Genomic DNA, 25,857 nt, shown 5'->3' on the forward strand with positions numbered 1-25,857 from the left:
AACAAAGTCTGGTTAAAGACTTACTTTGTAAATGCATGGTTACAATGAATGGTTTCATGATTTTCCTTAAACCAAAGTGCAGTCTTCTGTTGTTTTCTGGAGACCGACCGCAGGATTTAACGTTGTGATGGACATTCCTTGTGCTAAGAGCTCCCCAGTATCCAAAATCCATAATAACAATCTTTAGAAAAAAAGAAAATCATCATGCAACATCTGGAACATCTAGGCAAGTGCAAGCTAACAGTAAGTATCCTATACATTTTTCTTTATTTTCTCTCTATTGTATATAAAGTCGAGTTGGTCCACATACGATAAAAGACAAAAATGTAATATCGTAGATTCAGAATGGAGTCCATCGAGCAACATGTGGGGACAAATACCCAAATCTGAGCTCAGGTTTGGGGTCGTCTGCTCATATTATTAAGACTGTGGATAACACAAAAAAAAAAAAAAAACAAAGGACATAGCACTTAACAAAAAAGATATTACAACAGCTTCTCTAGAGAAACCCGTGTGTGTGTGTGTGTGTGTGTGTGTGTGTGTGTGTGTGTGTGTGTAATTGCCATGACAACATTCTTGAGCTCCTTAAATTCTGGAGTAAAAGTCAAATAGTAAACTAATAAAGGCAACTTAGCATTAACCCTTTAAAAACTGAATTGACATCAGTTTTCTTGTGCTGCGTTCAGGCGCCTTTTGCAAGATATTTAAACCTCAGAAAAATGAGCAAATTGTTTCGATTTATTATGAAAGCATGGGAGAAAAGTTCCAAGAAGTTAGTAAAATGTGACAAGAAAATTACCTGAAAATTTGTTTTAGAAAAGGTGGGAGGATTATTAGAAAATTATCTAAAAATGAGGGAAAATGTTCAAAAACCTATAATTATTATAAATATATATTGAAAACTGTTACAAGAAAAAAAAACATGTATTTCTTTAATATTCACTTTTTTGAGCCACTTTCTTGCTTCTTTTTGTGTATTAATTTTAGGCGATTTTCTTGTAAATTTTTACAAATCTTGCTCATTTTTGGGGCAATCATTTCCTTCTTGCTGTGTTTGTGAAAGAAATCAAAACCATCTGCTCAGGCTTCAAAGGGTTAAAATGGGGAGGGGAATTACCTGTGTAATGCACTCGATAAATGGAGATTAAATGTTCATCTCCACAGCACTAATTCCATCTGTACAACATCAGAGTTGCATCAGACTCACCACTTTGCTCTTATTAACAAAAACGCTGTTTTTGTTCACAAATTAATCTGCTTTACCTTTTTTGACGCAACGATGACAAGATACTATCGGTTTCCTGCAAATGTTAAAAACTAGAAGCTTAATAGAAGAGCAGTTATTATTGAAAACAAAGCAAAACACTTAAAACAATATCCTCAAGGTTTCTTCTGGATAATACAGCAGTCCGACAGGTTTATGTTAGTTTTAATTATTCAAGTTTCGAGCTGAGAATTTGTGTTTTGTCCAAATTCAAATGTGTTGCAATTGTGAACAAAACCCACTGTAGCAAAATGTAAAATGTAAAACCACTTTCCATTGACAGTGGACCACGTCACAGATTTTTTTGGAAAAAAATGGTGAAAGAAAACAGTATTTCTGTTCGAGATGAGGAACTGTGAGCAGCAGAGTGCTGAGTTACAGTTATGACTCTGTTGCTGTACAGACGGAAAATTTAAATCAGCACAATTTAAACAAAAAAAGGAGAAGATCAGAAAACAGGGGGGCTTCTTACTGAAGTATTTTAAAATAAACTTTAAAAATGTGACAAATAAATAAATCTGCAGTCGAGGTAAATAAAGGCCTCGGACAGTCGTCAAAAATTTATTTTAATTCATCTCTTCGACCCGTTTTGTTTGGTGGCTGAATTCTCTAAATCTCGGTTCTTGGTCATCAGGCAACCATGTGGAAAGCCCAAAGTGTCATTAAACGTCTCGATTTTCACCCGACTTGTTTTAAAAGTTTTTTTCCACAGTTTTATGAAAAATAAAATAAATAAAAACAGTGCTTTTAATGCTGTTTTTTCCTTTTAGAGCATAAAATAAATCTCATTTTATGGCGTAAAAAGATCTAAAATAGTTCTTATTTTAAAACAGTTTTTTTTTCAAAGCATAAGAGAAAAGCCATTAAAAAAACACACTACTTTTTATGTTTTAAAATAATTCAGTGACTTACTTCAAAATGATGCTTTTTTACAGCAAAAAATAAAAATTGTAAAACAAAAAACCCAAACACTTTTTAACTGCGTAAAAAGGAAAAAAAACGACTGCTTTTGTGGGGCTTGAGTGATAGTTCAAAAAATGTACTTTTAGGCTGTTATAAAAAATACATCAAAAAAACAGAATAACTAACAAGAGTGCTGTAAAAAGCGGCATTTTTTCTTTTTCTTTAAAGAAAATCGTGTGAAAATACAGGCGCATAATGACAGTTTCGGCTTCCCGTGCTACCTGGGTTTTTTTTAACCAGCTGACGCCGTGATGAGACTTCCTAAATAAACACGTTTATCAGCACGGCCACAATAACTGCAGGCTCCTCCTGCAGCTTATCACGAGCTGACAGAGGAGCTGGAGTGAGTTTCACGAGGTCACAGGATCTTCTACTTCCACATATTTAAGATGTGATTCGACCATTTTTTATCCAATCTACGTTACAATAACCGAGACTCATTATAGCACAGTCAAAGAACATCTGCGGTTATATGGATCTAAAAATCTACCACTCTGACTCGACGTACGTTTCTGATATGGTAGTGATTCTAACCCTGCGGTGAGGAACACAAAGTGCCGAAGAAAACCGAAAAACTAAATATCAACAAAGACAAAAAGGTGCACGTCCATGAGCGCATGTGGTAGGTAGATTCTAAAGCTTCAGTGCAATAAAGACGACATTTCAAGAAGCACTTTCTGACGGTGCGTTCATCCCTATCGGACACAGAGCGTACGTTATGTCGCAATAAGTCAGAGCATGTAAACAGAGAGAGACAGAGAGGGACATTCAGAGAGACAGAGTCCACTTCAGTTCCTCACAGTCCTTAAAAACATGTTCTGGGCCACACTTAAGAGCACAGCAGGCAAACAGGCAGAGTCCGTTTTTGGGGAAGAAAGACGCCACAACACGAGACAGGTCCACCTGAACGCAGGCAGAGTCCAACATTAACATCACTGTCGCTGTCGAACTCTGCCGACTTTAACCTCTCGCTGTCCCAGAGCTGTGGTTCAAAAATGTTCACAAAATCAGAAAAAAACGTGTCCAAAATAAATAGCAACGTGGAATGTCTGTGTGGAAAGAAAGAGCGTCGTCCAGCTGAAGCCCACGCTGAGCTAATGCTTCACATTTTAAAGGATAACTCTGGTTTATGACAACTTGTTTTTTGTAATTTAGGCCTTAATTTCTGTCGGTGAGGCAGAAAACACGAGCAGTCAGACAGTCAAACGGGAGCAAGCCGAAAATGTATCCGGCTTATATGAACAAACTCTTTCTTTGGAGGAAATTATTAAAGTGAGCACGGCTGGAAAGTTGCTGATAATTCTTGATTGCACAGAGAAACCGTGTGTGCAGCTATGCCGAGCGTCAAAATTAAACAGAACGTCAGTGGACGTTTAAAGTGGACATACTGGGTATTAACCAGTTCTCATTCCGAACACGTCAAATGGCGCCGCTCTGTTGGTACTGTTGTCCTTCGAGTGTGACACCAAAAACAACTTTATACGTCCATGTGCAACGCACAGGGACGTTGTTATCGTGCGCTGTCGGACGTCCAAAAGGCTCCAGGTGCGTCCACATGCAACACGCACTGGTGGCGTCGCTTGAGAACGCGACCAGATCAAACTGGTAGCGTTCGCATGAAACGCTGAAGGACGGCGGTAATAACGCTGCCGGTAACCACATAATACAAGGAGACCCTTATATTATGACAGCAGAAACTACAAAATTAAGATAGAAGCTGTAATAAACTGGAATTATCCTTGAACTTTGGTAAAGCTCTGCTGGAAGGCCTCACAAGGAATCAAAAAAACTGTTAAAAAATGAGGCTCGAGTTTGGACAATAACACAAAACATAAAAAAAAACACGAAACACAAAATACGGTGGAGCAAAACGCCGTGGCGACCATATATATTATTCTATTGCGGCAGTGTGGCTGAGAAAAGGTCGGGTTTTTTTGGGTCATTTCACCCAAATTAAAGTGAAATCTATTTTCTTAGCCACCTCTTGAATTTTGGAGTGGCTGAGTGTATTTGTACTGTGATTATGTAACTTTCTTGGAGCTGGTATGAGGCCTCCATCATTTTTTGGGTAATTCTATGGAAATATTATAGGACTAAAATATTCTGAAATGTATAAACTGTCTCTAATATGAGACATATAATTAGTTTGAAAGTTTTCAGTCGCGATGTCGTTAACAAGCTTCAGTTTGAGGTGAAACCAAAAAAAGGCAGACAGCTCGACGAGATAAACTTCAGCGTAAACAGGAAGCAGAGTCCTCTGAGGGACAGACACGATGGACTACAGAGTTTGACGACTGTTGGACATTTTCACCTCGGTTGGACCCAAACGACACCGAGGGTCCAACCTGGCGGAGCGTCCCACTTAATGGCTTGGGTTTCAGTTGGCTTCAGGTTCATAAATATTAACAGAGAAAACAACGTAATTGGTGAAATTTAATCTTAAGTCAGCTCGGGGACAAAACTACTACCTCTCTGGCTCGGTTTGAAAATCAGATTTTTTTTTTCCAGCTTCGGGCTGAGCTGGCGTCCCCGAGTCAGGACGGAGGCGACGGCGATGAGGCAGGACGGAGTCTGCGGAGGACTCGAGTCTTCACTGAGGCAGGGGGACGATGACCTCCACGTAGTTGATGGGGAAGAAGCCGGACTCGCCGTTGATCATGCCCTCGTACCAGTTCTCGTCTATCTGGTTGGTGAGGATGATGATGTCACCCTCCTTGAAGCCCAGCTCGCCCTCGTTCTCCGGCTCGAAGTCGTAGAGGGAGCGGCAGCACGGCTGGTCCAACAACTCCGACTCTGCAACACCAGACGACATTTTTTCACGACGGGAAAATTCTGCTGCATATTTATGGTGAAAAATGGCATCTTTTCTGATTTATATGTTAATAAAAATGACAAAAACACACCGAGCAAACCGCCGCTCAGTGCAGTAATTTTTATTTAAAACAATATTTTTTGTAAAGCGGAGAGGCGAATTCTAATGTTACAGGTGGAAAGAAATTCTTTGTAAAACAAGTCAACATGTCACAAATGTCACTCTGTTCGCTGACGTATTTTCTGACAGCAATTTTCACCTTTCACTAACATTTAAACCTAAAAAAAAATGGCTTGATTTTAAAAAACATGGGAAAAAACACAATGTAAAACGTAGAAAAATAGTGAACTGATGCAGGACTCATTAACCAGCGACACTGCTGTTGGTTAACGTCTTTCAGCACAGATTTTGAGCTGTGAATGCAGAGCGAGTGTGTGTTACTCACGGTGAACATTGCCATTGGTAGTGGGGCTCTCAGGCCATGACAGTGGAACAGAGGTTATATGATCAGCTGGATGAGATGTGAAGACAAACGAAGACGATGTTGAGCACAAAACAACAACAAAAAAAAAACACACACTCAGTTTATGAGGACGAAATCATCCCGATCTACAGCAGAGCTTTGATTCTCTGCCTGAGCTCATTAAGGCCCAAATGACCCGCCGCTTTTAGGCTGTAATTTCTCACTGTTCCCTCAGGCTTGAATCAGGTCTGGTTCTTGCCAAATTAACATTTATTTTCTAAATATTTTTACTGAACTGTCTCATGCTTGAATGGCACTTTGGCAGAGTTTTATTGGACTGAATCAAGAGGGAAAGAGAAAGAAAAAGAGACGCAACATGTGGAGAGGGGGACGGAAAATGTGAGAAAGAGAAAAAGAGTTGGTTGTCAGTTTCTGCTTCTCCCTCCCCAGCAGTGAAAGAGATGGAAATAACAATCAGCAGAGAGTGATGATCAACATCTGCACGCTGCATCGCCATCGCCGTGTGTACCACACGCACTGAGCGGCGCTGTCTGCTGTGCCGGAGCTGTCATGCATGAGAGGACAAACTAACAGAAGAGGAAGGAGAAGTGGTGCAAAGAAACACTCCCTTAGCTTGTAATACACGTATTAATATTAAAAAAAATGTATTTTATAATATAGAAAATGTAATTTACTATTGTAATAGTATCATTTTTATAGCTGTTTTTAATCCGGCCAAAAACTGCTGCCATGGCTCAGGAAACTGTGCAGGTTCACGCAGGATCAGGCCTGATTTTTTTGGGCCCAATCAGAGCTCTAATCTACAGTGGATCACTGTGCACCGCACGTACACACTATTTGCATCTGTCTGTTACCAGCAGAGGGCAGCAATGTTTCCTCAGACATGGACGAGACTTTGCACCAACATGCGTGCTGGGGATTGTTACCACACTAACTGCACAGTAACAGCAGGATCATAAAAGGAAAACCACTTAAAATCAATTCATCAAGACACAAGTTGAATTATGTTTCTATAGCTGATTCAAATCAGTCTTCTTTTATTGAGTTTGTTTTATGCTCACTTAAGATTTGTTTTGTTATTAACCTTTAGGGACTGTTTGGTGCATTTTAAGCACCTTTTATTCATTTATTTTTGATAATTTTGGCTGTGTTCATGCATATGGCAGAAATTTTGGCAAGATTGTGTGTTTTTGTTTAATTTCCAGCTCAGCTCCTACAATGAGTCTAAAATACACCGTGTACTAAATTGTTACATTCATACCATAAATCGCAAAAAAAAGCGCCATTAAAAACTACTCAAACTGTAAGTTTTGTTCCTACAACCATCAAAGCAAAAAAACATGCACTGTATTATTTCTTTTTTTTGCCTTAAAATGTGTCATTTTTACTATTTTCCACCTGATGACATAATTTTATGTCACATGTTACATGTTATTTGCACTAGGTGCACTGTCACAGTCAATGTTGCTGCTATTTACTGAAATATCCCAGACTGTGATCATTAAAAAAAAATCTCCTTTGTATGTAGTATATTGAAAATAATTCATTTTTTGTGTTTATTTTTGATCTAAAACATAGTGGCATCATGACATAAACCTGGTATTTAAAGGGTTAAAATTCAGAAAATTAATGAATATTTGATATTTATGATTAGGACTGATTTTGGTTAAAAAAAATTATCTCAATGAAAGTAGAAAATAATATTAAGGTATAATCATTTTTAAAGCTTGATAATGGAAAGCGCATTTTGTGCACAGGGCGATATGAGTGTGTGTAATATTAAAGCGGGCCCTAAAGGGTTAAAAAGCACACAGACAGCTCATGTAGTAACAATCAGACAGAAATGGTTCGTCAGGACGCTGGCGGACAGGAAATAAGTGAGACGTTTGCTGTCGGTTTTAAAAGATGGAAATATTCCTAAACAGTGTGCATGTTAATCTGCGTCTGGAGATGCACGAGAGACACACACTGAGTGCATTACATGTTACATGTTTACATGAGATCCACACACTTTACATACATGAGAGACATGAGTATAGCAGGTGGAGGGGAGCACGCATGAGCAGAGACCTAAACACTGTACAAAGAAATACCTACTTTTGCCATTGACTGTGTGGTTGATCTGGATCTCTGTAAGGGATAACAGAAACAAAAGTGTACACCACAACTCAAAGCGAACAGTGAGGATGGGGCTGACAGAGAAAATGACAGGAAACAAAGCAAAAGCACAGCTTGATGAAAGGCAGGTGTGTGTGTGTGTGTGTGTGTGTGTGTGTGTGTCAGGCGTACCGGTGGATTTGAGCGAGGAGCTGTAGGTCAGGCCGTTGTGCTGACTGTTGTCCAGGGTCTCGATGCTGCTGCGGATCGACTTTGGTTTGAACTCTCTCTTGGGCCGGCTGCTGGCTGTGGATATCCTGAGGAGATGAGATGGCGAGGTGAAAAAAAAACATGTTTCATTGGACAAACAAATCAGTATTTTGAAGTTCCCAGCTGTGTTTATACTGCTGTCAGTTCATACCACTAAGAAATAAACAAAAATTATTTTTTTGTCTATACTTTTTTTTCATATAGCTTTTCAGTTTGCAGTACATTTCAAATAATTTTGCCAGTCAAAATCAATATATATATTAAAATACATAAATAACCAATATATCTGCAAGACAAACAAGACAAAAGCTAAAATACTAAAAGACAAAATAAAATAAAATAAATTAAAATATCATCTCTACAATCACGAGTCTCTTCCCCTTTAGACACCACAGACAAATATATGGAATAAGTATGTCATAAAAAAACAAAAACAGCAGTGATACTAGACTTTTTCTAAAATAACATAGAAAAGAAAACAGACCAGAGGCTGAAACTCTGCAGATCAGTGCTGCAGAGATCAGCCTCACAGTTTTGGGCCCTTTGCAGCCCCACTGCTTCCTCTCTGAGCCTGACGTTCTCACTCACATGCAAACTCAGGAACCAAAATTTGGCACTGAATGATTTAATGTGAATAGTGACTCAGCAGTACAACTCAAGTGAGAACAGCATTTTTTACATTTTACAGTGAGGAAAAATTTACGCTATTATTTGAATACCTTTCAGCTACATGATGTGCATTAAATTATTTTCCTTAAAAAGTTGTTTTTTTACAGTAATATGCACGTCCATATTTTTGAAAATGTTTGCTCAGACCTCTTTACCGACATGCAGCTCGTCTCAACATTTCATCCATCATCCAACATGCGACTGAAACAGTTTGTCGCAACTCAGAATCAACTCTTTGACCAAACACGGACAACGCTTTTTGTTTTCCAACAATAACACTTTGTCATTCGTTACACAATGGCCTCACAACAGGTGGCATTACAGTATTTATCACTATTGTTCTTGAAGCGGCTTTAATATCTTATTTAATGTCTCATACTTAAATATAACATTATGTCCATGTATTTTTACAATTCTACTTTTTTTCTGAGATGTAAATAGAACAAAATGTAAATGTGAAAAATGTAAATTAAATGAAAATGTGCAGAGGTTTGGTGTTTGAGTTTGACTGTGAAGAATTTTTTAAGGAGATACAGGTCAAAAGTTTGGCTTATTTTTTAATTATAGAAAAAACATGTTTGCACTGAGTAATGTGCAGAATATGAGACAAAAAAAAACTTTTGCAAGTTTCTCATTCGCTGTGTCATTCAGACAGTTAGTAAGAAGTCATTCAACAGTCATGGTCACTCTCAGTTTAATCCCACGTGTTGACAAAAACAACAACACGCTGTCAGTGTGCTGCCAAAATGACGAAGAAATGAGGGAAATGACTTTTTGAGCAGCAGGACCAGAGTGAGACTGTGATTGTCCCACAGGGGACAGACGCTGAAAAGTAATTACTACCAGCAAAGCGAAGTGTGTCCTTCCTCACCTCTTCTGCAGCTTTCCACTGAGCTCCTCCAGGATCTCACTGGACTGCCGGTGGTACTCGACGGCCGCCTCGATCAGAGCCGCCAGCTGGCTCACCTGCTCCACCTGTTGGACACAAATAAACACGCAATCATTAACTGTACGGAGGACTGACACAAAACAGCTAAATAAATACATTTAAAAATGATTAAATAAATATGTAATATGGAAATTCAAATAAATGTACATAAATAAATAAGAATATACATATGAAAATGAATAAATTGATGAATAAAATGGAAAATTAAATGGGAAATTAAATTATTATTGGTATTTTTTGGCATTTTCGGTTATTTAATAACAACTATTTTTGAATTTGTCAGTTTCAGTCCTCCATATAACTCACCCTCCAGCAAAGTGACATAACTCGTTACAAAAAAACCCCTTACATTCATTTATGGTCATTATCATCATAAAACATCATAATACACACACACTGTAATGTTTTATACATTAAAAAAATGAAAAAACACCTAGTGCAAACTGGTTTGAATTTTTTCAGAAAAGTGGGTAATACACGATAAACAACTTAACAAGACGAGGGGGCAAGTAGTAAAAAAAGTTACAAAAAAAACCAACCTGAAAATTAGCCAAAAATGAAAGTAAAAATAAAAAACAAACAAAAAAGTGTTGAAAATAAAAGAAATAAAAATAGGTATTTTATTTGTTCCGCAACATCATTTTAAATATAAAATTGTTATAATTTTAATACCGTGACAATTTTATTTCACACACAAAATTCCTTGATTTTTCAAAACTTCCAATTTTAATTTTTAATTTTTTAATTCCACAACTTTTCTAGGCTTAAAAAATGTGATTTTGAAATTCTCTGAATTTTTAAGGTTTTCCATGACCATGGGGACCTATTTTTTTGTTATTACATTTTTTTTTTTGGATGTCTACAAATTAGGAAATATGTAAAATCTTTCTCAGCAAACTTTGTCGCAGTTGCACCAGACAAACTTTGTGAGTGTATTAAGTTTGGGATGAGGTCAGATCTGTGCCTGAAATGTATCACGCGTCTCAGAGTGGCTCCTGGGAATCACCCTGAGTATCGTGTTGACCTATGACCGAAAAACTCCGACCTCAGAGTCGGATTTGACAGCTTACTCAAGAAGTTTTCAGCACTAACTTTCAGCAAAAGGAAAACTCTGCAGAGAGTTCGACAACACTGACAGCTGAAATGTGTTTTCTGACAGCTGCAGTCTGAAATATTTAACAGTGAAAAAACAGCTGTGAAAAACACATTTTTATCACGTAGGATTATCAAGTGAGGTAAATACTGGTGACTTAGCTGTTTAGGTTTTACAAGCAAAAATATCATGCCAAAAATAATAAATCAAGGCTTTGCAAGGCTTTAAATATAAATGTTTATCGTTTAAAACAGTATATAACTGGATTAAACTGGATTAAGCTGGAAGAAATAAACTGAAACTATTTAATTTTATCTTCTAAATACGTATCTGAGAGTTCTCTAAAACCTTATACATAGAGAAAAATTCGATATGAGATGTCAAGGAGATTTAAAAAGATATGACAGTTCCTTTATTATACCTCAGCGCTGCAAGGACTTTTCACTGACTTTAACTTTCAGTTAAATATTTGTCTTCATGCACTTTTCATAATTTAATGTAATTTTATCATAGGATGACCACAGAAACACTGCACACTGTTTTTTGTTTTTGCTTTTTCTCAATGGAAAAATGTTTTAAATAAAATATATTTAAAAAAAGAAGAAGTTGTGTCCTCTTACGTCATTCTCCAGGAAGTTGAACATGCTCCTCTCGGCCAGCTCTCTGCTCTCGTCAAACTTCTCCACGGCCTGCCGGATCTCCTCGTCCGGGATTTTTCCGTGACGCTTCTTCTTATAGTCAAAGTCTAACCGGCGGCCCTCCAGCTTCTTCAGGTGGTGCTGCAAACAGACAGGAACTTGTCAATGTTAATTATTATTATTTTTATCTTTATTTTTTAATACCTCATGACCTTTTATGTATTGGCATCATCTCACAGTCTTAACAATAACAGTAACATGTACATGATGTACATGCAGTTTATGCATAAATAAAGATTCTGTTTTATATCTCTTTTTTTGGGCAAAGATATGTGACGTCTGTGTGCAGAACTAATACTTTAACTGAATTTTCATCACCCAAAATCCAAATTCACATTATGGAACTTGGAGCAAATGCATTTTATTTTAAAGCTGGTGAGGTTTATGACTCGAGATTTCACGGACAGAACTGAAAACTTAGCAAACTCAGTGTTTAGTGTCAGTTTTTTTTGGGTTCTTTCACATGTTGATTGTTAAGAGGTTTAGATTTGAGGTATCAGCAGGGGAGAAAAAGTTAAAGCGTCTCTTTTTACGTGTTGCAATTTGAAAGGTAGATTTATTAGCCTGCATTTTCATGATGGGTATATGCAACTGATGGATGAATGTTTTTGGGTTTTTTCTGTTTGTTTTTAATTGTTGTATTTCACTGTGTATGTATTGTCGTTTTTATGGGTTTTTTTTATACTGCAGACACTGAATTCCAAGGCAAATTTCCCACTGGGCCAATAAAGTCTATCTAATCTGTTGCTAAACCAAAATCAGCGTGCTGCTAATTAAGATCTGAATCTGAGGATATTATTTTGATGTTTTCCACAGTTATGACTGTTTGGCGTGTTGTTATGGGTATGTGCTGTTTGTGTAATTGTATGTCTAATTTGTGTGTAAACTTCTTGCTGTCTGAGGACGCAAAATTAATTTCAGTGTAAAATGGCAAAGTTGTATCATAAATGAAATTAATGTTTTGGCCTGATTGCAGATTACAAACCGTTATTGACACAATCTGGAAGTGTCGTCACATTTCCCCTCTGTTGCAAACACTTTTTAGAATTTGAGTGTGAGACTTTAAACTGTAGAAAATGATCAACTGTCTCGCAGTCTCTAGTTTGTGTTTCACTCTGTAAAATCTCAGTTACAAGCTGCTTTGACGTACCGTGATCTCTTTGAGGTCCTTGTCCTGTAGATTCTGCAGAGGGTCAATAAAGTTCTGTTTGACGTTAATGTCCAGGGAGTCCTTCACGTCTGCCATCTGCCTCATGGCCTCACCCATGTCCACCAGAGCAGAGCCTGCAGGACAGAGACAAAGCACATTACACAACCTGTGGCCTTTTCAGCAGAGCTGAAAACAAAGACATCATCTGAAGACATGAACCAAGTCTTTATTTTGGCTGAACAGGTGTATCTGTGACAGTGTTGTTTTTCTTTATTTATGCATGCATGCATGTATGTATGCATGTATGCATAAATGCATGTATGTGTGTAAGTATGTATGTATGCGTTTATTTATTTAATTATTTTTGTAATTCCCCTTTTATTGGTGTATGTGAATGTACAAATTCAAAATACATAACTAAATCAACATGAAGACCTTTCAATCATGGAAAAAGGATAAATAAAACAGATTAAAAAAAACAGATTAATAATAATAATATTATATATATATATATATATATATATATATATATAATGAAAAAGAATGAACAAAAATGTGTGGGAAAAAAATTTTAAAAAGGGGGGAGTTAAATAATTAAAAACAAAAAGTAAGGACAGAGGCAAACAAAAAAATGCATTCTGTTGACAACATACACATGGGAGGTACAGTACTGTTTTTTAATACTACAATTTAAAATCCTACAATTAGTGGATTCAAACTTTAAATTTTTAAGAAAGACATATCTTACTTGTCCCTTTAGTTACTCCACCTTTAAATATTAACTCGTTAAAATATTTGTCTTTTCAGCCACTATCTCAGCATTCCTGGAATATGACAATGCTTAATAAAGCCCATCTGATACTGGATTTTTGGGCAGATGTTTAAACCAATTCTGGGAAGCAAAAAAAATTCTGATTTATCGGACGGTATTATATGCAGTTATGCAATGCAATTATCCCTCAGATTGTTAGCAAATACCTGTGACAGTGATATGTGATGGAAACAGGATATCAGTGCAAATTAGTGCACTTAAACAGTAGAATTCAGAGGGAAATCGATAATTCTACATTAGTCTGAGCATCTTTTTCTGCGCTGTGTTCTGTTAAAAATAAACTTTTGATATTGTGCAATTTATAAGCCGATACCGATACATGTGTCATGGGCCAACATCGGCCAATAAAAACAGCCGATTGATATAAATCGGTCGGGCTCTAATGGTTACCAAAGACGGAGTCCTCTCCCAGCTCGTGGCCGTAGCGCAGCATGCAGTCGCCCAGCAGTCCCTCAGTCTGCGGGTAGCCGGTGGTCTTCACCTGCCCTCGGATCTTCGACATTGTGTTCAGCATGTTCAGTTTGGCTCGGGAGGCTGCGGAGGAGAACGATGGATAATAAAGTGTAACAATGAAGTGTTTAACCCTTGGGGCCCGCTTTAATATCACACACACTCATGTCGCTCTCCGTACAAAATGCGCTTTTCAAAATCAAGCTTGAAAAAATATAAAAAAATAATATGAAGTTTCTACTTTTACTGAGTTTATTTTTTGACCGACATCAGTCCTAATCATAATTATCAAATATTCGTTAATGTTTAGAATTATAACCCTTTAAAGGCCAGGCTTTTGTCATGATGCCATTATGATTTTAGATTAAAAAAAAAAAAAAAACACACACAAAAATAAATTATTTTCAATATACTACATGCTAAGTAGATTATCATTTTTTTTTACTGATGATTAGCAGCAACACTGACTTTTATACAGTATTATTTTTTGTCCGTTGTCAAATACTCACACTCATACCGCTCTGCACACAAAACGCACTTTCTAAAATCAGGCTATAAAAATATTATTCATTAATATGATTTTCTGCTTTCATTAAATTCATATTTTTAACCAACATCCGTCTCAATCATAATTATAAAATATTCATTCATTTTCAGAATTTTAAGCCTTTAAATGCCAGGTTTTTGTCATGATGCCTCTGTGTTTTTAGATGAAAAAAACAAAACAAAAATTGAATAATTTTCAATATACTACATTGATAAGCACCAACACGGATTGTCTCTCCATATGCCAGATATGGTAAAAATGATATAATCAGGTGGAAAATAGTAACGCATGTGATCCATGTTTGTTTTAGTTTTTTTTTTGGTTTTTTTTTTACCTGGGTTCGGCTGGAGGTATTCTTGTGTTTTGGACAACAGGTCAAACACCGACTTGTTGGTCACCTCAATTTTCTAATGAGAGCAAGACAACGATGTTAAAAAAAACATAAGAGATACTGCAACACCATCGTGAGACCGTGTTTACCGCTGAGCAGACGCATGATGTACTGAACTCACCCTCTCCATCTCCATGAAGTCTTCATCCAGCTTCGTCCCCTCTGCCCCGCTGATCTTTTCACTGAGGAGCTGCAGGAGGAGAAAAGAGAGAATTTTGGAGGGACTGATGAAAACAGGAGGACAGGAGGTCGGGAGAAGAGCATAATGTTTATCTTATATTTTTGTATTGTCCACTACTTTGTCATTTTATTTGCCTTTTCTTTGTCTGACAAAGTACTTTGTAAACAACTGTTTTTAAGTATTATTATTATTATGTCTCAATCCATAGTTTTAATTAAATTGTTAGTCATGGTATTTATTGTTTAAATTCAGTCGTATCTGAACATAAATGTCTCAGTAAATTCATGACCGTGTAACCAGCAGTTGTTCTATTATTAAAAGTCTGGCATCATCAGGATTTGTCTCTAGATGACATCATCCTCACAATCTGTCCCTCTGTGGTTCAGCTCGAGTACAAATTGTTTCAAATAAAGTAGAAATTTGCAATTTATGAGCACCAAAGAAGACACTATTATTGGCAAAGTAAACAAGAAAGACAAAAAAGAGATCAGTACACGTAGAAGACAACATTTAAAAAAAAAGCTAAGGAAAAATGTCCAGTGAACAATCCGAATTATATATTTAAAATTATTTTACAGAATTATTATAATTTTTATGCATTTTTTTTTTCAGGTTTTCTTGTTTGTTTGTTTTTTTAAATTGATCATGTTTTGTTTATTTGGATTTGAACTTTAAGGTAATTTTCCTGTACTTTTCACAGATTTCTTGCTAACCTCTGGGTCATTTCTTCGTTTGTGCTCATTAACTTCTCCCCATGTTGTTGAATAAAATAAAGCTAATTTATTTAGGTTTCAAGACTGAAGACTAAATCCATTCCTGATTTGGATTCAGTCTTTTAGGTAAATCATTGTTTCAGTTACTAGTATGATACGATATGTGGCCATCCATTAGTAGTTTAACCCTGCATGGTTTTAAAATGTGCATCAAACAGAGAAAATGGGACTTTGACACCATTCTCTGGCAGATTTAGAGAGGATTAAAATTCTGTGTGCACAAATAGTGGACTAATGCTGAAAGATTTAGGGCAGCTGGCCAGATAGGAGGAAACTTCTGATTGTAGGTCAGTTACCGAGTTCTTGTTCTACAAATGAAACACCCGGTTTGTAAGTTATTATAATTATTTTGCACTTTTCTTTCTGATGAGCCCACTTTTATGTCAGTCTGCATCATAAATCCGCTACTACATCAGTGATTTTCTGCATTATCTATGGTTTCCACTAGAGCATGTTTATACTCTTTAATGGTCAAAAACACTTTATTTTCCAAATACTGTATGTTGGAAGACCTGTATTCACATCCTGTCTGAGACGCCCCGTTGTAGCTGTCTCTTTAAGTCCCCCTACCAAAAAAGCCTAGTCTGCTATGATGGTTCATTGTTTCCGGGTCACCCGTATCATAAGTAGCTGTGTACTTGCAGCAAAGGAAGGACTGTAACAAAATATGCTGGCACTTTCTGCCATGAAAAATCATTAACAAAAGCTTCTAAACCTAAATCCTTTCAGCAGGAATATGAACCAAAATGTGGGTGAAATTTCCAACATTGGCAATCAATTCCTGGCATTAGCATGTAGCTACATTAGCTGTGTACTTGCAGCAAGGGAATGACTGTAATGAAGTATAGCTACTTTTTCTCCTCTATTACCGATAATAACATCTACACCAAAATGTTCACAGCAGAGCATGTTCCAGCAGCAGTATGATCCGAAATTAGAGAGAAATTAACATCAACAACCCAGAATAAATGATTCCCTGATGTTAGCATGTGGCTACACGTAGCTGTGTACTTGCTGCCAATGAATGACTGTGACAGAATATAGCACTTTCTACTGATAAACAATCACCATGAAAAGTTTCCTCCCTAAAATCTTCACAAACCGACATATTCCAGCATGAATATGATCCGAAATTGGCAAATAATTAACAACACTGGCAACCAGGATTACATGTTTCACTTAGCATGTAGCTTCATGTGTGCACGTATGCAGCAGGAGAATCACGGAGTACAGTAGCACTTTCTCCTGTGACAAATCACCAATAAAAGCTTCTGAATACAACATCACATGTTCCAGCAGGAATACGATCCGAAATCAGGAAGACGTTAACAACACTGGCAACTAAGATAACATGCTGCCCTGACATAAGCATGCAGCTACATGTAGCAGTGTAAGCTACATAAACACTTGCAGTAGCGTGCATGGAAAGGATGACTACTATATACACACACACACACATATATATATATACACAAATTCTTCCTTCAGTTGCACAGTTTATTGAAGCAGCTGCAGGTAGAGGGCAGACAGTGATATTGGGTGCTGCAGCATCACTAAAAATAGGTCTAATTAGCAGCTCGGCAAACAGCACAACCTTTAACAGGGAGCTACTAAGTGGAAGAACCTGGAGATGGACTCAAAATAGAAACGAAATTTCAGTCATCGTGACTGGTGCTGGTATACGGCAGAGTCATCAGGGACATTAGTTGTCATATATGGAATAGGAGCATCAATGTAAATGAAGTGCAGATCCTCTGCAGACTTTCTTTAGCTTACAGCAAGTTAGAATTAGGAGTTTTTAATTTGTTTTTCATGCATATCAGAATTAAATTTAAGATCAATTTACCAATAATCATTAAGTGACATCATTTTGATGAAATTTCTATTGTCACAAAACATTTTTTGGAAAATACCTGGTGTTTGTTGGCAGATTTTCTGGGTGATTTGTGTTTTTTTACGCTGTCTGTGGGATTTTACTGCCTTGATTCCCATCAAAGTTGTGGAAAAAATACATTGAGCCTTGAATACATTGCCTTGTACCAGTTTTAGCCATGCCAGTTTATTTTTTCCAAACTGTGACCAATTATTCTTAGATTTTAAAATGCAAGTCTGGACAAATAAAGGATTTAAGAGAGCCTACTCGCAATGTGAACATTTTAAGATTTTTTTGAAGATTTTAGACATTTTAATTCAACTTATAGATTAATTAATTCAGTGCCCTTTAAGACTTTTTAAGGATCCAAGGGAACTTTGCTCTAAGACTTTAGAAGCAGGGTCTTGACTCAAAATTTAAAGGGAACCTCATTCAAAAACAGACGCCCCCTCTACCTCTGGATTAAAGCTCAGTTAAAATACAACACACAGGCATCATACACAATACTGGATGCTCTGTGGTTGTAGTGGTATTCATAAATATCCATAAATCAATGTAATAAAATCCTAACTTCAGATCTTGCCCCAGAGACAGCATATTTCGACATACCAAATGTTATAAAGACATTCAGGTGACCCAATGATCTGTATATTTGCTATGATCAAAGTCGATCTCTGCCACCTGATTAAACAGTCATACCTGGAAACTAACATGTCATTTACACTCCAATCAGTCATCATTTCAGAGGGAAATCCCTAGTAGCTCATTAAATGACACATAAATGGCGTCATGCTCTGCAGCCAGGCCTCGGTGGTGGAGTTTCAGTCATGCTGTCACATGGTCGCAGCCTACGCATCTTTCACAAAACAAGATCCGCACATCTTTAATCCAATCCAAGAAACAAACGATGATTATTATGCTTTTTTAACGTACATCCAGGTGATGAAAGCTTACAGTTGCTCTTCTTACCACCGGCTGGCTGGTAAGTTTTGAGCCTTCTGGGGCAGAGTATAAAATGTTTCTTTAGATTCAGATTCAGACAACTTTATTACCCAATGAGGGCATTTCATTTCCAGCTTACTTCATCCACAAACAACACCCAGCCTGTTATATGTCAAAAAGCACAGATTAGCAAACAAAGAGGTCGCAGAACGGCAGCAATTTAAAGTTAAATAAGGTCAAACACATAGCAATAAAATAAAATAGATAAACAGACATCAATACGTGTGTTATTATAAAATGTAAAAGGCAAAGTCATTAAAATATAATTTAAAATGACTACTGTCTGCGTTTAGTCACCTGAACGCAGATGGAATAAAAGCTGTGGAGTTTCTGTTAGTTCTCCTCAGAGGTCCATGATAACGTGAACTCCCGAGACAAAACATGATGAGTTTGGCTGATTATATTGTTCTTTTTCACTGAATCATCCCAGAGGGAAAACACAAGTCTCTTTGCTTGACTCAGTCTTGAGTGTCTTGCTTGAGATTCAGATGATGAACATTAAACTGATGGCCCTGAGGCCGGTCACTGTAATTATCATAGTGCTAACATGGGAAATCATGACGCATCATTTCTTCAAAATTCATCAAAGGCCATGTAAAACAAACACGTAAAGAAATATAAAGAGCAACTTGTTGCAAAATTTTGATTTTTTTTTAGAAAAGGTGACAAGGAAATGACCTGAAAACGAGTAGGGTGAATTGTAAGATATTAACAAAAAAATGTCCAAAAAACTATATTTATAATTCTCTTACATATGTATTCAAAATTATGTCATAGAAAAAATATTTTTGAGCTCTCTCTTGAGGTCATTTTCTTGTTCTCCGATATATTTTAATGTAAATTTTAATGTATCTGTTCAGCTTAGTTTACATTTTAAAAAAGTAATATTTTCTGGTAATTTTCTTGTATTTTTAAAAATTACTTTCTTGCTATTTTTGGGCCATTTATTTTGTTTTACTTTTTTAAATATTTTCCACAAATTTTCTTGTTTATTTTATTTTTTTTTAATGAATTTCTTGATATTTTTGGGCCTTTTCCTCCTGTGTTGCTTGTCACTCTTCCATGCTTTTCAAAGAAATCAGGCCAATTTTCTCCGTCAAAGGGTTGATGTTTCATCTGTTCAGCACAACTCAAACATTCTTCATCTAAGAAGAAAATTTGCAGCCTCAAGTGGTTGATTTCAGGTTTTTACTGCCAATATTGTCGTCCTACACAACAATGGAGCAGTGTTGACACCTCTGAACATCTTACATCATGTGATTCACAGCGATGCAAATATTGATGCAATGTATTCCTGGCTGGTGCTGAGTAAAGAGTCTGCGTCTGTTGGCTGAGCGTAAGAGGAGCAGAGTAGGAAGTTGCGGTCACCACCTCCAGCGTGCTGCATTGTCTTGTGTCAGTAAGTGTCGACAGCAGCACTGAAGTCAGTGCCGCTGCTGCCAGGCTTTGTGAAAGCAACAAGACGGGATCAACAAACAATGTACAGTATGACTGAGGCTTTGGGGAAGCATGGGCGGGGGGCGGGCAGCTTGAAAACTGCAGCGGCTCTGTGTTGATGTTGTGAATGTGGAGGTCACACAGTATAATGAGCGGTTGAAAGCACTGGTAAAAAAAAACAACAACAAGGAAATAGAGCCAATGTCATAGAGAACAAGAGCACACAGTGACAGCAGTGCCGTGTTCTGGGTTTCATCGCTGCTGTTTACTTCACTGATGTTACGTTTCCCTCAGCTGAATCCAAAAATCATCCATACTGGGAGTACAATTAAATCCACAATAGAACTGTGTCTTAACTTTATCAATACAGCTTTCCAAAAGAGCACAATAACTATATAACTATATTCACCTGTGCCTCCACAACATTTACAGCGCACATGCACACAATCAATGCCAAAAGCATATTAATAAGAAATACATGCACCTGAATCTCAACAGAATTAACAGTACAGGAACATTCAAAGCCAAAAGCACATTAACAAAATACACTGCTGGGAGGTAAGTTTAAGAAACCCAGGTATCAGTCGGCAGGAGGGCTGCAGCTACTGTATATTTTGCGAACAGCTCTGCCAGAGTCTCATGTACAAATCTTAGCTCAGTTACTTGAGTATTTTAAACTCATGCCACTTTCTACTTCTTCACTACACTTCAGAGGAAAATATTATACTTTTCATTCCACTTCTATTATTAGATAACTACTTTACAAATTAAGATTTTTGCGCACAAACCAAAAATATGAAAATAGATTAGCTGAAACAATTAGTTGAACAATTAGAAAATTAATTAACTATTTGTATATTAGTTTAAGTCAATTTTCATGCAAAAAAAATGTCATAGTTCCAGTTCATATATAGGGTTATTTATGAGGGCTTTCACATTTTTTTACACAATGAATTTTTTTTTAAAATAATGGGTAAAGTGGTTAAATAATCGAACAGCTAGAACAGTCCGGTAAGTTCAGAAAATTACATGATTTTAATATAATGCAGCCTTTAAACCCAGAAAAACTTAAAAATATAACAATATCCAAAAATCTAAGATGTCATCTAGTATCATATCACAATATTGATAAAACATTAGCATACTGCTCAGCCGTACATAGACTGATCCACTTGAAGGGATGAGGAGAGGAGACAGTCGGTTTCTGTCTGCACCTGCTTTTTAGGTAGCCTTTTGATAATTTTGGGATGGTGTAACCCATCATCACAGGTGCTGTTCCAACATCAAGTGGGCTGGTGGTGGCCTCGTAGCCCACTAGGTGGGCTGGCCCATCTGGCATTTCCCAGAACTGCCAGATCTGCACGTCGAGCCTGAAAGCACAGGTCGTTTATTCAGCCAACCTGGCAAATCTAAACACAGAGCTCCACTGCCCCTTTTCCATTACAGGTGGTGTGAATGTGTGTGTGTGTCTGCGGCTGTAAGAGCTGCCAGCAGTCGGAGGGTTGTAGGCACCAAGTGGGTCAGAGCCTGGGTAAAATTAGCAGACTCAGAGTGGAGAAATTAGACCAAAACGGCTGCCAGAGCCTTTCTAGGACAGCGGAGGGGGCTCAGTGATTTCAACAGAACTATAAATCTTTACAGTCTGCTCCATCAAGTCATGTACTATATACTTAAAGAATTATTTAACTGCTAAAAAGATGGCCTGTTAACAAAACCAGGATGTCTATGCTGTAGAAGTACACAAATACTTTTAAAATTGGTGCTACATGACCAGAGAATATAGAAATAACCGACTGCAGCACTTGCTTTACCTTAAGAGGTAAATAACCTACAAGTACCAGAATTCACTGCACCAGACCACTAATCACTCCCGCTGACAAGAAATGATCTCATATTACAGTTAAATAGTAAGATAAAAATGTATTTCTGAAAACATTTGAGACAAGAAATAGGCACCCCAGTAACAGAATCTTGGTTTATATTTGATTAGTGCTGCCTAGTTTTATGGTTTGAACTCAGTTGTTTCAGCCTCTGTTTTCACCGCGCAGGAAGCAGTATGGCACCCACATCCTGGTCACAAACTCTTGCTACTAAATATGTTATGTTATATGTATATGTTCAGATATGTTTGCAAGAACATTTAAGGCAATAAAGAGACAGTGCAGTAACATTATCTTGATTTATATTCAATCAGCACTGCCTATTTTCACTGATGGATCGGATTTTAGTTCTATGGAGCTAGATCAAGGCCAAAAGGTTTGTTAATTTGAGAAAAAAAAAATGGATTGAAAAAATACAATTTGAAAGTGAAAGTTTAAGTTTTGATCTTGAATTCTAAATCCCCACCTAAAAAAAAACACTCATTTTCTTTCTCTTTGAGTGAGATCAGAATAGTCGAGTCACAGACAGAAACACGAGAGCAGTGAACTGTGAATCCAAGGCTCAGCAGACAAAAGTAAAACCGCTCCAATCCACAGGTGCTTTGATAAGAATGGACTCTACAGCGAGCTGCGATCTTCATCGCCAGGATGCTATTTTTTCTTTTTAATCACAGATCAAAGAAGCCGCCAGCACTGAACGTTGGTTTTCAGCCAATTCTACACTCATTGTGTGACTGTGCTGTTGGATGTGTGTTTCCTCTTCCTGCTCTCTGAACACAGGTCTTTACAGACGGGCCTGAAGGAGCTGAGGGGACGCACACACTGTTTGTTCCTTCCTTTGTAGAGAGCGCACACACACACACACACTCACACACACACACACACACACACACACACACACACACACACACACAGGAGATGTAAACAAATCTGAATGTAATGTAACTTCCAGTATAAACCACGCCCACGTCCGGTCTTCTATCCAAATACAGAGACAGAGAAAAATCATTACGTTGCTTGAACAGATACTGATAAAGACGTCACTAAACACTAATACACACACACACACACACACACACACACACACACACACACACCATTGCCTTTTCACTCACTGTGCTTCGTCTGAACACACACAATGACGACCTAGCAGTCCAAAAACAGTCGCATGGAGCATTTCCTTTTGAATGACCTACTTTAATGGGGCGTTTTTAGCTCGGTATTTTATGAAATACTCACTTAAAATTAGTTTATCAAAAGACAAAAAAACTAAAATTAAAAAAGGATGAGTACATGTCTATATTTACAGAAATTTCCCAAATGGAAAATCATGAAAGAAACTGTTTTTGATAGTGGTGAGTGAGCGCTCCACCCACAGCACAGTGACTTTCAAAACGTTAAATCTTTTGCCTTCCTGACATGCATAGCACAAAATTAACTGAAACAACTTCAAGGTTTTACACATCCATTTGCACACAGGTTCAAAGAAAATAGAGGACATTTTAAAGCTGAAGATATGGTGAAAATATTCATGGATTTCTCACAATATGAGCTGATTTCAGGTATTTTACAGCACCACGACGTTTCAAATCAAGCCTTGCAGTGCTTTTAACACTATGACTACATCCTACATTACACTGTATATACAAGCTATGTGGTCAAATGTAGGTTTTTATTGGATAATTTACCACCACACTGAATCATGCTCAACCAGTCGAAACATGAAACCACCAATATCCATTTTCTCGACAGCAGTTTGGTACGTAATCACTTCAGTCCACCTCTGCTCATAGATCAGCTGCTGATGCAGCTCCAGGCTCTGCTCCAGCAGAGGTCAGAAACCACCGACACGCCAGCGTTAATCACTCTTTCTGCAGGCTGCCTGTTTAATTAATGCTGGTGCTGATCAACAACAACAACAAACAAGCGGAACAGAAGTGAAGAACGAGGGGTTAAGTTGCAAAATCGCCAAGAAACGTAGCCTAATAATCAGACTAAACTATCACTGAGATGCAACTAGATAAACTAAATACAGTCTTCTTTGTTATTTTATTACATGAAAAAGTAGATTTTCTGGAAATTCAACTGCGAGACATACACAAATATTGCAGCACCGACCTTTTTAAAAAAGAGGATGAAGAGAAAGAGGAAGGATGAACTAGCTATGTCCAACACGTCCAATAACGGGAGGAAACTGAAAAAATCCTTTTTTGATGCAAAGATGCAAAATGATAAGCAGCTCTTCTACATTTCCATCTTTTGATATGAACAACATGCCAGGTCATGTTAATCAGAGTATGCACGCCTGCATGTAAACCGGAGTGTTTTTATTAGTCATGTAAACAGTTATTGTATTGTGTTATTGTGTAAACAGAATATTTTTGGAATAAGGGCAAAATCCGGAATATTTTGTGCATGTAAACGTACCCGATGATAATGCAGATAATGTGTGCTCTGTTAAATGTTTTAGTAACACTTAATAAAATACAGTTACAAGGAAGTTAAATAAAGTACTTTTAGAATGAAAATGTTCTCATTTTGATGCAAAGAAGCAAAATGACATGGCTGAGTGTATATTTTCCATATTTTGACATGATAAACAACATTTTAGGTCATGATAATCCCAGTATGCACGGCTGCATGTAAAGGGTAGTGTTCGTGGTAGAGTCATTTTCAGTGGTTATATAAACACTTTTTGAAGGAATATTGTCTTTCAAAATAAGGGCAAAAACTGGGCTATTTTGTGCATTTTCTGTACTCTGTAATGATGCAGACGGATAACTGTATATATTTAGTTCAGAGTTGGCTGAAGCATGATAATTAAGTATTAATTAAATTGCAAAAAAAGCCCTTATTAAAAGGAAATTTAATTCACCATCATGTTCTGAACTTTTATGAAACTCATAATGAGATAAATTCATTTTTTTAATAAAAAACTCATTAAAAACACCCTAGAAGAGATGCGACAGTCTTAGCCTATTCGAGGAGATTTGACTTCTGATTAAAAGGCTAATGAGAAACACTGGATTTAAAGACTGTGAGGTTAATTCAATTATCTGATTTTTCAGGCTGTTAATATTGGTTCACACTAATTAATGCGACGCAGAGATAATGCTCAGCACGGACTCGTCAGCCTCACAGCGTGGACGATCTTGTGGGAAATGAGTCTGGACAAGTTATGAGGCACTCCAGCAGGTGGGTCTGGACCGAGCGCCTGCAGGACGGACGGAGGAGAAAAATGCAGAAGGTCATCAATAAAGCGAAAAACAAAAGTGTGACCCTGCCTGCTCGGGGCTCTGTGACTCATCGACAGTCTGTCACAGATCACACTTTCTCCTCAGCTGAGATGAGCTATTGATAGAGGAGGGAAAGTGGCATGAAGTCAAATCACACAGCAGCTTCCCCTCGAAACAATGTGGAATCTCTCGAGGAGGTGAATCTCCGGGCTGCGCTCACGTACGCAGGAATTGTTGTGGTGGGTTTGTGTGTGTTAGCAGAACAATATTGTTTAACTGTGTCTCCCAGAGGAGCTGTGCTGCAGAGGCAAAGAGGAGGGACAGATCAGCACCGACTCTGCGACTGCAGCTAGAGAGAGGTGTGTGCAGAGGATATCAAAACCTTACACAGCTTTTAGAGATCGCACAATGAGGTTTTCAATGCAAAATATTGAGAAATATTTTTAACCCCTAGGGTGGGCTCCAATATTTCACACACTTGTGTCATTCTGCGCACTAAATGCACTTTAAGATGAAGCTTTTAAAAATGTTATACATTAATATGATTTTCTACTTTCATTGAGTTCATTTTTAACCAACATCAGACCTAATCAAACACATATTTGATGCTATATAATCAATGTTATTGTAAATCGTTGACATATTCCAGTCTGTGAAAATCAAAAAATAATAATCCACTCTGCATGTAGTACACTGAAAATAATTCATTTTTTGTGTTTTTGTATCTAAAAAGTATAGTGGCATCATGACAAAAACCTGCCATTTAAAGGCTTAAAATTCTGAAAATTAATGAATATTTGATATTT

General features: G+C 37.3%; 1 protein-coding gene across 2 annotated transcripts in view; it reads right to left on the bottom strand.

Annotated features, from left to right (window-relative positions):
• Positions 1 to 2,205: 2,205 nt before the first annotated feature.
• sh3gl3a (SH3-domain GRB2-like 3a) overlaps positions 2,206 to 25,857 on the bottom strand; it is a 35,602-nt gene continuing 11,950 nt past the window's right edge. The window contains exons 2-11 of one of the 2 annotated variants that reach the window (XM_042490290.1): positions 14,791 to 14,859; positions 14,613 to 14,685; positions 13,672 to 13,815; positions 12,450 to 12,583; positions 11,222 to 11,380; positions 9,431 to 9,534; positions 7,813 to 7,937; positions 7,621 to 7,653; positions 5,485 to 5,550; positions 2,206 to 5,020 (exon numbers count right to left, since the gene is read on the bottom strand). In XM_042490290.1, the coding sequence (XP_042346224.1) occupies positions 4,818 to 5,020; positions 5,485 to 5,550; positions 7,621 to 7,653; positions 7,813 to 7,937; positions 9,431 to 9,534; positions 11,222 to 11,380; positions 12,450 to 12,583; positions 13,672 to 13,815; positions 14,613 to 14,685; positions 14,791 to 14,859 (1,110 nt within the window). In that variant the 3' untranslated portion in view covers positions 2,206 to 4,817. The remainder of the gene's footprint in view (positions 5,021 to 5,484; positions 5,551 to 7,620; positions 7,654 to 7,812; positions 7,938 to 9,430; positions 9,535 to 11,221; positions 11,381 to 12,449; positions 12,584 to 13,671; positions 13,816 to 14,612; positions 14,686 to 14,790; positions 14,860 to 25,857) is intronic. The other variant, XM_042490299.1, reaches the window with a different exon arrangement.

Source organism: Plectropomus leopardus, chromosome 1 (assembly GCF_008729295.1).
Source record: "Plectropomus leopardus isolate mb chromosome 1, YSFRI_Pleo_2.0, whole genome shotgun sequence".
Classification (NCBI taxonomy): Eukaryota; Metazoa; Chordata; class Actinopteri; order Perciformes; family Serranidae; genus Plectropomus; species Plectropomus leopardus.